Source organism: Stylophora pistillata, chromosome 10 (genome assembly GCF_964205215.1).
Source record: "Stylophora pistillata chromosome 10, jaStyPist1.2, whole genome shotgun sequence".
Lineage (NCBI taxonomy): Eukaryota > Metazoa > Cnidaria > Anthozoa > Scleractinia > Pocilloporidae > Stylophora > Stylophora pistillata.
Window position 1 is genome coordinate 15109632 of NC_142528.1, and position 14109 is coordinate 15123740.

General features: G+C 38.7%; 2 protein-coding genes across 2 annotated transcripts; both read left to right on the forward strand.

Annotated features, from left to right (window-relative positions):
- Nucleotides 1–883: 883 nt before the first annotated feature.
- On the forward strand, nucleotides 884–4013 carry LOC111339138 (galanin receptor 2a-like). The gene has a single exon (XM_022945726.2). The coding sequence runs from the start codon at nucleotides 1636–1638 to the stop codon at nucleotides 2821–2823; it is 1188 nt and encodes a 395-aa protein (XP_022801461.2). The 5' UTR covers nucleotides 884–1635; the 3' UTR covers nucleotides 2824–4013.
- A 7330-nt stretch (nucleotides 4014–11343) lies between these two features.
- Nucleotides 11344–13582, forward strand: LOC148721933 (BTB/POZ domain-containing protein 6-like). Its single transcript, XM_088736561.1, has one exon. The coding sequence runs from the start codon at nucleotides 11721–11723 to the stop codon at nucleotides 13062–13064; it is 1344 nt and encodes a 447-aa protein (XP_088592687.1). The 5' UTR covers nucleotides 11344–11720; the 3' UTR covers nucleotides 13065–13582.
- Nucleotides 13583–14109: the final 527 nt, after the last annotated feature.

Sequence of the window (14109 nt, forward strand, 5' to 3'; positions counted from 1 at the left end):
TTTATTAAAAAAAAAAGAAAGAAAAACAAGTGTGAAAGACATCAAGTTCCAAAGCACGACCAGTCTGGTATAAGTGTTGCCAGAAATTTAATTTTCGAGTTAACCCACTATAGAGTGTCCATAAAATGCTCTCCTAAATGTCGCAGAAATTTTGGATTCTCGCAAAATTAATTCCAGAGTTTACATTCTTCTTCAGTTTTCCCGAAGAAAACAAACGCTGTAATGTTTGGATGAAAAAAGTTTCGGAGCACGTACGAATCGGTGAAAGAAAAAAAATACACTGTCAGGTGCAGCTGTACTGAAATACAATATTGAATTAGAATTTCAGATAATGCAGTCGTTCACACCTTCAGGAAATGGAGAGGCACGTAGTTTTGATACAACACGTGCTGGCTTTAATGGATGTGAGCAGAATTAAAAACAAAGCGTCACGTTGGCGGAACCATAACATTTTAGTGCAACTCTGCTGCAAAAACTGAAAGAGATGTGATCCAGAAACTCATTCCGCGCCCTTGAATACCAGATGCTACTCATACCTGTGTGTGTGTGTGTGTGTGTGTGTGTGTGTGTGTGTGTGTGTGTGAGAGAGAGAGAGAGTGAGTGTGCGTGCGTGTGTGCGTGTGTGCGTGCGTGTGTGTTTGTGTGTGAGGGAGAAGGGGATGGAGGGATTTCCCTAAATTTAGTCCAAATTAACTGGTTGTAATTTTGCAAAGTCACTTGCTGTGAAGGAGTCTCTGTGAGGTAACGATTCCTTCGAAGTAGAAATGCCTGATTGAATCGTTGGCAAAATTTTATCGATTCACAACTGCACGAAACAGAGTGATAATTCAAAACGAAATTGTGCGCAGTGTTGATCATGGACTACAAACAGGCAGGTGTAGCATAAAACGGCTATCTTGTTTCTAGTTAGACTGGCTTATCAAGACGAAATCTAAGCAAGGGCGGCATAAGAAAAAAAGTGCTTATTAATTCTTCAAAAGACATAGATTACACTGCCCATCGTGTAGCATACTTGCTAACTTTGTAAAGCTTTTCCATACCACGCAATTTTTAACTGATTTCTCCATGAGGCTACCATAAAACGTGCTAAATAAGCTAGCCTATATAACTCCGCATGACACGGAGAAACAGGTGTAGGGTTTAAGAAACGATATCCAAATATGAATATAATTTCTAGGAAGAAACTGTCAACCATTAATTATTTCCCGTGCGGGCAAACCTCACTGAAGCAGTCTTGAAAGCGTTTATAAAAAATCACTATCGCAAATAAGCATTGGTTCCTACGGCCAATTGACAAATCGGATCAACTATGATGACTTTTGATATTGAAGCCAAGATAACATATTTTTTCTTTTCCCTTTTTTAAGGCAATTTATAAACAATCATACATGATTTTTACATTTTTTTTGCTTATGTTATCTTTTCGTCATGGAGAAGCTCTCTCATTGGTTCCCTGATTTTAGCACAACAACTTCGTGAATGCTTAATGTACAGCGTCAGCCAATCAAGTTTGCTGTTTGCTATTACTGAAATTATCTTTCAAAAGAAATCGGACAATTGCACTTGCGTGGAATTGAACTTTTGCCCTTAAGAAAGCTTCGCCGGCAAAACGTGAGCATTTTTGCAAACGGCAACATGGCAAGACCAAGGTCTGAAAATTTATTATTGATCATAGCCTTAATTCCGTCTCAACCGACCATGGAATTTCTTATGAATCATACAAGAGAAAAACAAGACAGTGTTCTCTCACAACGGATTCCTCATTCAGAAAAGGAAGGATCATTTTTTCGCATCTGTTTCTCTGTTAATGTCCTATGTACTATCATAGGGAGTTTTATGGTATGTGTCGTGAACATCAAAAACAAAACTATGCTTCGAAGTCCTTACAACGTGAATATATTTCACCTGGCTATAACTGACTTGCTGGTTTCATTCGTCACTTTTTTGACACCAGGATTTATCTTTGAAGAAATTCCTCCCGCGCCCGAGGGAAGAGTAAGTGGGGAGATATTTTGTCGCCTTATTTCGTCGCACTTCTTAACATTTTGGAGCGCAACTACCTCTATCTACATCACAGTCGCACTTGCCATAGAACGTTGGTACGCTGTCACAAAACCTCTCCAATACCGCGCAAAATTTCATAAAAAACGTCTTGTCTGCGAGGCCTTTGTAATATGGGCGTTATCCCTATTTGCAAACTCTTTGCTGCTGTTTGAAGTAAAATACAACCCAGAGGAAAGAGCAACTTCAAAACGCTGCGAAATCGCCAAGATTCCTTTGGTTGTGCCAGCTGTCTACAAGTTCCTTGGGATTGCTCAATTCGCGTTCAAATTTGTCATCCCGTTCGCGATAAACTGCAACTTGTATACACGCGTTTTGAACGCAACCGCAAAGTCACGAGTATTGAGCCGCAGAATGGGACAGGACATGCGCAACAACATCAGTCGGATGGCAACTGTTTCCACCTTGGTGTTAGCTTTGTGTTGGTTGCCAAATCAGATTTACTACTTGTGTTTCGCCTTCGACCTGGTTCGCCTCAACACTCCAGCGCATTTTTCTACTATTGTGATTGCATTGATCAATCCATTCTTAAATCCGTTGATTTTCGCTTTTCACTCTGTGCAATACCGGCTTGGATTCAAAAACCTGTTTTGTGGAGAATATTTTAGACGAGGTAAAATAATACTCGAGAACAGACCGGGCCTACCACATAAGGCTCATTTTTTAAAACACAATGACCCTGATGGCTTTAAGGTGCCTTCGTCACCTATTCTACCTCATACGTCTATCCACAAAAGCCTCTCGGGGGTAGTAGTAGTCTAAAAAGTTCCCGTAATTGCTTGATGTCAAATGGATATTAAAACAATCGCACATACACGCACGCATATGCGAAAAATAAGAAGACTTTTTAACGTTTTAGTCAAGTTGCGGAAAACCCGTTGAATTGGACAGGTAAAATGTCCTTGGTTCTACACTTAATTTTAGCCACGTCAAATCTCAGCCTAAATCAGAGTGGAATTTGTACTAAACTGAGTGGATTGTAGCACAGCTTAGGTTCGAAATCAAGAGATTACTCTGGGAAAAGCTAATGGAAAATAAACGCCAGGAAATGGGAAAAGATGGTATATCCATAGTACGTATATTCATGATTTGCAAGGGTATATTATCATAATTAAAATCAGTTTATAGACGCAGTCGAACTATAGTACTATCATTTTCCTTTTAGAATGTACCGTGTAATCCTTGACAGCTTTCTGTAAAAAGCCAATCTCCGCAGCGCGCGCTTATGGAGAGCCCGACACACGCATTTGCTACAAGGAACACGTGTTCAGTTATGACAGTGGTATCAGTGTAAACAAAATCTTGAAATGTAGGGCAGATCGGAAGTTTTATGATAATTATATTGATTGTTTACCCTCAAAGCTACTTTGAAGATATTAATTAAAATCTACCCACAAGTTTCTCTTAGCCTTGTAGAGTGACACAAAAGTATTTAGAGGGGGAAATCTTGTAGGCATTAAAGTTAAAGTGCATTTCCTTGAGAGTGTTCAGCTTCATTCGGCTCTCACGTTTATGCTGTCATTCTCTAACATTTGAAGTACACTGTCTATTAGAATGTTTTAACTCTTCTAAAATCTGTGCTATTTCCAATTCAAGTCAGTTGAATTAGTGTTCGGTGAAAAAAAAAATCAAGAATGCGTGAGAGAAAAATACAGTTCGAGGTTAGTTTAAAGCGTAGGAGCTAAGTGTTTCTATAATCGTTTCGCTTTGCTCGGAAGCCACGCATTCAGAACAAACACGTTAATGGAATTATCATGCTTCCTATGATACGATGTCATGATATAGATATGCAAATTAAACAAAGCGAAAACTGGAGTCGCACAGTTAATTATGTCTTTGGGCTCAGAAATTAAAAAAGAAAAGAAAAAATTTCTCTAATACTGATAATATTCTTGAAGGCTATAGTTAAATATCTTACTATCTCGCAGGTTAAGTTTATCGATTAAAAAAGAATCCGCTTACGTAAAAATGTTTCAAGGTGCTTTGTTTAATCTCATCGTTCCTTTTATGCTATTTTATGTTGACACGTTTTTCAGTCGTTTTTCTTACTCATTTTCATATGATATGTGAGTCGGCTCGTGCTCTCTCTGTGAGAATTTGAAGCACCCGTAGAAAACTTTAACCCCTTAAAACGTATCCATTCCATTATTGTTATTATTATTTTTATTGCAAAAGAAAAAGCAAAATGCAGCAAGGGACACAATCTATGATCCGAACAATGAAATTTACATCGTCAGTATTCAACTTTCTCATTCGATCAACCTAACCTGACATCTCTTAACAACCTACCCCCTCCCCCCCCCCCCAAAACTAGGCCTCTCTCGATTATGCTAGCATTTTTTTTGGGCATTTTTTGGGAAAAAGAGCATTTTTTTCGTTTTTTCTTCAAAAAGAATTGCTAACATTTTCTGTCATTTATCATGACTGTGATCCAGATTTCAGCACTCAGAAGGATAAATAATCTTAAAGTTTCGCAATTTTGATTGTTTTCTGTCTGTTTCGACTGTTTTTGCGTTGTGTTACTTGTGTACTTGTGTTGTGTTACTTGTGCGTGTCAGGAGCCCATTACCGTTACATGACGTACTAACACAAACTGAAACGTAAACGTTTTATATGAGTTAGAAGTTGAACAGAATTGTGCTAGTCTAGGTTGTGTGTACCCAGCGCATGGTAGTGCTTCAAATATCACTGTTTAGTGGCTGTTGGCTGGAAAAGTTTTAATTCGGACCCCAAGTTTTATAAACAAACAATTATCAAGTATCAGTTGTACGTTTTGTTTGAAATAAAACAAAGCATTTTTTAGAATTCAAGTGGCATTTTTTTAAAGAAATCAGGCATTATTTTAGAATTTTTTTTGGGCTTTATGCGAGAATTTCTAATAGCATTAAATACCAGTTTTACTAGCATAATCGAGAAAGGTCTACCCCCCACCCACCCACCCCTTTTTTGATACTTTTAGGGTTTTTTATTGGAGTACAGCGCACAACTTTGGGGCTCCCCACTGAGGAGCCTGCTATCGAGCATATCCTCAATGAACTTTGGTAAAAGTTACCTGCGTTTATTCAGTTGACCTCATTGTTTCAATATAAAAAAAAAAATAGTCTGAATTAATTTAGACATGCTGCATTTCTCTATTGAATAGCTCACTATCAAACTGGATGGCTCACTCCTAAATTGGATGGCTAACTATTAAATGACTCACTTCCAAATTTGATGGCCCACTACAAAAATTGGATTGCCGGCCACAAAAATTGGATGGCTCACGACTAAACTGAATGGCTCACTGAGAGGGAAAAGAAATTGCGGTCCTTAGTTTAATAAGCGATTTCTGAAGTTTCAACAAGTTACCCAGTAAAGTATTACTAATTTGGAATAGAAATATTTAAACTTAAATATACCAGATGAGGTGGCCTAAAAGGTAAAAGTTTGTGGCTAGACCTCTAGCCTTCACCACTTAGTAACTTAGCTTAAGGCTAGAGGTCTAGCCGAAAGCTTCTACTTTGTAGGCAAGCTTATCCGGTGTACAAAAGTTTAAGTATTTCTTTTCTGATTTTTCCCCGGATAGATGAAATTTCCAGATTCTATCAATAATTTATGAAAATAAGTATGTGTGGTGTTGGTGGTTCTTGCGACCAAAAAAAACTAGTATTACTATCAGAATTAGAGAAGGTTATAATACACGCCGCACAGTTCTGTAGCTTTTGTAATTTCTGATAAAGTCCCTCGGGGAGTATTCCCAACTATACTGCAATAGTCGAAATGAGGATGAATCAATTAATTGTAAATAGTGAGAAGTATGTCAAGTGGAACAAAATTCCTTATGCGTTTGATAGTACTTTTACCAAAGGCAATCTTTTTCGAAATTTCTTTAGCATGAGGTTCCCAATCTAAGAACCCCTTCATTATTTTCCATACTTCAAAACAAAAGAATGGTTTTAAAAAGAAATATGGGTAGTTTTAATGTATCCTTCGTAGCGCATTCTGTACTTTTATTGAATCTTTTCGTCCGTGTTTCGTTTACAGACTGGCAGGTGTTGATTTTGAGTCAGTAAGTAGAGGTTATATGTAAAGAAAGACAGGCCGCAGTATCAAAAGCACACGAGCTGTGACTTTGCAAATCAGTTGCCATCTCCCTAGCTTACGCATCGTTTCTCGCTGGATAAAGCTCCGTCACCGACTCTGTCTCTTACGAGATACAAAATATCTGAAGTAAGCTGACAAACCATGCGACAAAACTCAAACAGGGTTTGCAATTTAATTTGACAGATTCAGACTCTTCAATCGTGAATTAGTACTATCTCGACAAAAGCAATGTGAACCTGGAGGAGTGCGATTCACTTTAACATCTTGACGAGCTAAAAAGCTCGTCAAGATGTTAAAGTGAATCGCACTCCTCCAGGTTCACAGTGACACCTCCCATCTAATTGGCCAGTTTCCAGCTTTTATTTTTAATTGCCATTTATTAACAATAAAGAAAAAGTTTACTACTAGATCTATTATCTTTTTTTCACGGCTGTAGATTTTTTCCGAGTACTTAATCTTTTCGCCCGCGATTTGGTTACAGACCGCCGGGTGTTAATTTTGAGACCAAAAGTAGAAGTTATATCAAGAGAAAGGTTGAAGCATTAATTTAAGTTCTAAGTGCAACATGTGTTCGTGTTGGATTCTTTGCATGTTTAAAGTTCATTTTTTAAGTCTTTTCACTCTTAACTAGCGAATGTTTATACTTATTGTTTCATCGACGCCCTTTTTGTCCGATTTTATTTCCACCTCATTTCCGCCTTATTGCAATTTCGCATAATTTACCGATGTACACGTTGCGGTAATAGGCCTGTTTTCTCGTGCTAAGCGCAGTTCAGTAACGTATCGCCGTTTTCGCTCAGCTACTTTTCTCTTTTTGGGCCTCGGCAGTTTCGTAATTGCAGTATCACTCTTGGTCTTTTGTGTGGCCGTAACAATGTAAGTGTTTTATAGTCCTCTTTTCGTCGTGGCGTTTGTTATTTCTTTATATCGTATATAGTGCAACATTTGTATATATTATTATTATTTTTTTTGGTTCAACCTACGTCATTTACTCCATCGAGGAATTAAAGTGAATCGTATCAGTATTTACACGACGTAGCCACAAATTTTGCGTAGTGTAGTTTAAAGTTATAAATACAAACTAGCTATAACTTTGAAAAACACTTCGCCTCTCCCTTGCATACACATTTTTTCTCCCCTCACTATCAAAAGCAGTGTAAACTATCTGCAGTAAGGGTTTTGCACACGCTACACAAAAATATATCTGAAATAGGGTTTGCTAATTAGTTTGATATATTCAAATTCTTTAACTTCTAATACTTCTTTTTCTTCTCAAAGAAGTGGAAGCATACTAACAAATAGGAGTGATAAATTCTTTGAAGTGATTTTAAAACATAAATGCATGCGAGATCTACTGGGAACGAGAAATTAACTCAGTTGCGTGACATACGAGCCTATTTTAAACACGTCGAATCAGCGGTCATATTTTCAACTGTTTAGTAGCCTGGATTTTTACACCGGCTTTCTGAAAGCAACGCCCGAGGTATAAATTCGGCTGTGTTTCTTTTTTTATTTTTATTTTTAGCGTTCAGTTACAAAACACAGTTCCAGTACAGCGCATGCGTACAATGTACGCGCATAAGTAGAATGAACTCTAGAGCGCATGGTTTAAAGGGAAAGTACGGTCTGGAAAAAGTTTATCTCAATTAGAAGACTTTTTCCTCAGAAATTCGAAAATAACTGCCATTTTGTCCAGTTTGCTTTGTATTAGCGACAGGAGCGCTTCGAAGTTGCCCATTTTTACTACTTTCGGGGTTAGAAAATCGCCATCTTGGATATTACGTCATTGTGACGTAGCAATAGTCAAACTTAGTTCGGCACTTTGTCCTTGTTAACCAGTTTGGCCTTTTGTGAAAACAATTTCGAATACTCTTAATAGTTGAAATGAGGTCAACTGCCCTGTGGTTTAATGACAAAATACATACTAAAATTCAAAAGGAAAAAGTGTAAGCCTCCACAAGCTACTGGAAAGTGAAATATTAAAGAAAAGTTAGCCGCCAAAAATAACCCGCGACGACGGCTTGACGAACCCTGTAAAACCTCAGAACTGCCAAAACGAAGACTTCCAGCGAGATATACAAGCATGTAAGTTTTCCTTGTTGACCTTCGCTTCGAACTGAAAGCTATACTTACCTTTTCCATTTTCAACACAAATCTCAGTTATTAATTCTGAGTTTTTTCAAACCATTTTATTGTAAGCGAATAAATTGAAGCTCGAAATGGTGGTACACTGTGTGTGGTAAATTTTCAGTCCCCACCCTTGACCAAAGCCGATTTCCAACATCATGCGCCTTTCCAAGTGGTGTACAAATATATCTTGTCTTTCCGCAGTCTGTTATGAGTTCACCGTGAAAATTTTCTTTATCCCACCAGTCACATTCTCCTACGAAAAAAACTAAATGACATTAATACATCGTATGATGCACGATCCTTTGCAGTAGATAGCGCTATTTATACAATAGCGATGAACATAATATATGAACTTCATATATTCATTGTATCTGATTAATACATCGCTACCAAATTGTCAGGGTGACGTTTGCGACAAATACAAAATATTGCCCTTCGTCAGGCAGGCGCCCATATTTCACTATATCATATCAATTGGGCACAATTAAAATAAAATATGTCTTCCAACCAACTACTTGACGTAATTATGCAGTGCTTATGCTTTCAAAAGAAATCGAAAGTTTCATTTTAGCTTCAGTTATATTGAGGTAATTTCTATTGTATGATAGAGGCGACTTTCCGGCGCGCGAAGAAAATAACAATGCTTTACTTCACACAAGTCGCGACATTTCAAACATATTTTAATAAAAAATACTGCGTTGAAGCTAATTCCAAGCAATAAAGATAAAAGACACCTTTGCAAATTAAAGTTAAATGCTGAAACAAACAAAATTGAATTCGTAACGATCAACTTCTGCCTTTTGTCTCCGTTAATTTTGGCAACTAAGTGTTTGTCAGTGTTTACGCATACGAAGAATGATCTTCAAAATACAAGTCTATCATTTTTAACTTGTTGCATGCCAATTGGGGCTGATCTTATTAGTTCCAAATGGCTCGTGTTCAGTTATACACCGAAGCTGGGTTCCTGTAAGTGCAAAAATAGTTCATCTCATTCCGAGGTAGCAATGTGAAATGAATCCGTAGCGGGCATTGCGGTCTTCTTTAGCAAAATAACTATCACTCCAAAGCGAGGATCTATTTGAAAAAAAAGCCTTTGCTTTTCATGATCAAGTTGAGTCAGCGTCCTGGTACATTTAATTCTTAGGAGGATACATTCTCGTTTTCCGTATGCTTCCCTTGACAGTTGCCGCAAGAGAACCACTCGCGATTTCCAAGACGTGTGCGACTGAGCGAGTCGACGTTTCATCTTGAAATTCATTTTGTTGACTTTCACTCTCTCTTTTTCCTCAACAGAAGTATCTCCTTCCCCTGAAAACAAGCCATGTTTCGTTTGAATCATAAATGGGTGTACTACATCCTCTCAGCTAGATTAAAATCCAAGTGGAGAATTTAATAAGTAGCGTTCCCTCGCCGCTGTTCTCCTTGTTTACATCCTCTTCAGCAGGGATATAAAATTAGCATGTTTGACTATTGCTACGTCGTAACAAAGATGGCGGATTTCAATTTGAAAATGCCGATTTTTGGAACGTAATTCCTCGCAACCAAAACGCTTTTAGCTCAAATGAATAGCCAGTTAGGACAATGCAAGCAAGGAACTTTTGATATAAGTAAACTTTTTCTAGATCGTACTTTTCTTTTAAAGCAAGAAAGCAAATGGCTGCCTTCGTGGACAATATTCCTTGCTTGTGCTTGATGTACCCGAAAGAAATTCGTTGGCTATTACGCCAAAGTCACACACCGTTCGCGGTAGAACTGCACTAAAACTTGTGGAGCGATTTGGGAACGGTTCGTTCCGCGAACTTTACGACAGATCAATTTAAGAGCGATCCTTAACGAGTGAACCTTTCATCGAGAAATATCAAGCGAAACCTGCTATATCAAACGAGTTATGTCATATTATGTTTACATGTAAACACAACCGTGTATTTAGACGTGATCGAGAACCCAGTAGAATACCAGAAGCTACTCTGAAACGTCTCAGAAGAAAGGGCAGAAAACTGAAGGTATTTGTTTATGTGCGTATTCGTCCAAGCATACCGAAGTCCTCTTGGCTACGACGTTATGTGAGGGTTAGAAGAGTTACAAAGATATTTGTAAGCTTAATACGAAGAGGGTAAGATTAAATAAAATTAAAAAACATGATAAGAAGTATTTGTTGAATTGTTCAGTGAGGGTAGATCAGAGGATAATGAAATTGAAGTATAGGTGGTTTGCACGTTACGTCATCGCCGCCATGTTGGTGAATGTACAGAGTTTTTTTATATGGTTTTCAGTTTTTTGTATGACATGTATTTTTGAACCCACGAAAAAATCAAAATATCTGTATTCCCTCTTGGTATTTGATGAAAGTCAAATGCCTCTAACTGAATATACTAAAACTGTAAATAGCACTGCTTCTCTTGTTGCGGCCATCAACAAGAGATTTTTCTATTAAAAACAATATGAACTACTGAACAGTAATATTGCTTCAATCTACTGATTTCTGACAACTCCCTCTGGGTGATAAATTGGCAACAAACTATGACTCAGCACCAATAATAGATGAAAAATTCCCTTCTCCTTCCAGTTAAAAGCAAATACATTACCTACTCAAGGTTTGTAACAGCCTTGAAAGTCCTTGAAGGTGCTTGAATTTAAAAATTAAAAATTCAAAGCCTTGAAAGTACTTGAATTTGAGGACTAGGGCTTGGTTTTTGCAATGCTTTTTCTAGGCAATTTTCAAGTTGAAAATTGCAGTACTTTCATGGAAAAGCTGAGAAATAATATTTAATGATTTTTAAATTGCTTATGCAACCTTTCCAAAAGTGGTCCTTTAATTTTCTAAAACTTGGCCTTCAAAGTCATTGAAAAGTCCTTAAATTTCCACCTTTGGAATCTGTAGTAACCTACTCCTATATAGTAATATATTGTTTTGATTGTTATCTACTACCATAATAGCCTGCGTAGCGGCCCTCTGGAGCCTGGCGCGACCCTCGCGCCCCTTCTCGCGCCAGGCTCCAGAGGGCCGCTACGCAGGCTACTACCATAACAGCATTCATTACATTCCAGCAAACACAAGTGGACTTACGTATGATGCACGATCCTCGCAGTAGAGAGCGCTATTTATGCAATAGCGAAAATCAGACCTGAAAAAAAAGAATCAGGCCTGTACGGGATTCGAACTACTGACCTCTGCGATACTAGTGCAGCGCTCTACCAATTGAGCTAACAAGCCAACTGGGAGCAGGCCGTTAAGTTGATTCGTAAGAAACCCGTGATGATAAATCAGATACGATGAATATATGAAGTTCATATACGGGCCTGACGACAGTAACAATGGCAAGGCGGCAGTCCCCTAAGGGACTGAAAGCCCGAGTTCACGAAGCTATGCGTCTGGTTAGATTATTTCGTTTGCATTGAAGCTTCACTACAAACTGTATCTGCGAAGCGCGCTGGAAACAGACATTATGATGGCAGCCGAAGAAAACTGGCGGGAAAAACTATCCACTATTGCAGAGCGAACCAAGTTTATTTTCAACAGCGAGTTGTTAAGCGATGTGAAATTTGTTGTAGCTGTGTCGACCGACGAAAGTGAAAGTAAAAAGGTGATCCCAGCTCACAAGTTTGTGCTCGCTCTGAGTAGTCCTGTGTTCTTTGCCATGTTCTATGGTCAAATGGCGGAGACCGGAGACGCTGTTAGCCTGCCTGACTGCGAGTACGGGGGTCTATTGGAGTTGTTTCGCTTTTTGTACAGCGACGAAGTGAATTTGAGCGGAAGTAACGTGATGCAAGTGTTGTACCTAGCGAAGAAATACATGGTTCCTCCACTCGCTGAGAAATGTAGAGAATATCTGCAAGACAATTTGACAACATCGAACGTTATTAGGATTCTGCCGCACGCTCAGACATTTGAAGATAAAGATTTGGAAGAACGATGCTGGGAAATGATTGGGAAACAGACAAAAGAAGTTGTGGCATCAGATGAATTTGATACAGTTGACAGATCTCTCATAGAATCTGTCGTGAAGAAGGATGAGTTGAATGTAACGGAAGTGGAACTTTTCAAGGTTGTTGATCACTGGGCCACCAAAGAATGTGAAAGGCAAGGGTTGACCTCCGATGGAGAGACAAAGAGGCGAATTCTTGGAGAGGATGTCGTGAAAGAAATAAGGTTTCCATTAATGTCAGACAAAGAGTTTGCTTCTTTTGTCCTTGATTCAAATATTCTTACTCCTCTTGAGGTTGCAGTCATGGTGAAACACTACACGGGTGTTTTACCTGAGGAGGAATGTTTACCATTTTCGCAAGCACTACGAAGGGGTGAATCAAAGCATCATGATTCAAATCGATGCTACCGCTTTTCCAAGATCCTCCAAGTAGGTACGATATATGGTCGGTGGTCTTATAACAGGGGTAATCCTGATCGTGTAAACTTCATTGTAAACAATCCTATTAAACTGTCCGGCATTCAACATTTTGGCTCTGAAGGTGGTCAGTATACAGTATCTACTAGAGTCAACGATCCAACCTCAAACGTTTCTGTTGTGAAACGATCAGGAACATACACTTCAGAATGGGATAATGCTAAAAACTTTTATGGGTTCGATGTATTATTTGATCACCCAGTTCGTCTAGAGGCAAACAAACAGTACGAGTTAGTATCGCTCATCAAGGGTCCTGTGTCATGGTACGGAGAAGGAGGACAAACGTCCATTAAATCTGGAGGAGTGCGATTCACTTTTACGAGAGGAAAATTTGGTAATGGCACCACCCACCAAAGGGGCCAGTTTCCAGCTTTAATTTTCAGCTGACAGTTATTAACAACACGGAACAGTTCACTATTCGAGCTAGTTTTTTTCCTGGGTAGATGTTTCCTTGTCTGAGAGATTATAATACGGACCTAACTAGTTCATCTGTTGGAACTGGGCGATCAGAGTTTTTTTTTTTCTTTTATTGAGATACTCAGTGAAGAGTCGTGTACTTTGCACCTATAAATAGAGAAATGAAAACGATATGTAATGATTTCAGCTCGGTAGTTTAATAATGTAGAACATTTTAGTTTAAGTCCACCACGAAGACTCCGACCCTCAGGTTTCGAATAAAGTGACCTTAATACTCTGTCATTGAGTTACAGGGAGCTTGCTGGCGAGCAAAGTCTTTTGAACCTAGAAAAGCGCGTATTAGGGCGTGTTTGTTGAGTGTTAGGATAATGAATTGACAGTACTTAGTTCGATGAGCGGTTAATGCATTTTCAACTTGTTACCTAACAATGTATTAATAAATTTAGGAAAATAACTAAGTGTGGTATTCAGTTAGTCGTTTTTTTTCAATAAAGAAAACAGCAGCTGATGTCCGTTTGTTTCAATTCAACGTCAACTGAACCACTCTTAATTCCTCCCAAAACAAAAAATTGCAGTTTCGTAATTTGCGGAAGTGCAGTGTGATCGTCCGGGTGAGTGTAGTCATACCGTACATGCCTTCTATGTACGGTATGGTTGCTGTAGTCGTAGGAGTTGCGGTGTCGTTTGTTTCGGTAGTGGTAGTGGGTCGGTGAGTGTTTCGTCGGATGAAGTCGTCGTTGTAGTTGTTCTTGTTCGGAGAGACTGGCAGAAACCCCGTAACAAGAGTGACTGAACACAGACAGGCGACCAGGAAAGGTGATGTCAACAATCACGTTGCTGAACATTATCGACTTACGAACCACAATATTGACTGGGACTCTGCGCAATGCCTAACCTACAGCACTGACTACTTTCGACTCCGGAAAGCTGGTTTACTAACTTAGAACAGACTCCCCTAAACAGATGTCAACTACTACCGGCTCCATACAAACGACTCATTCACGATATAAACATT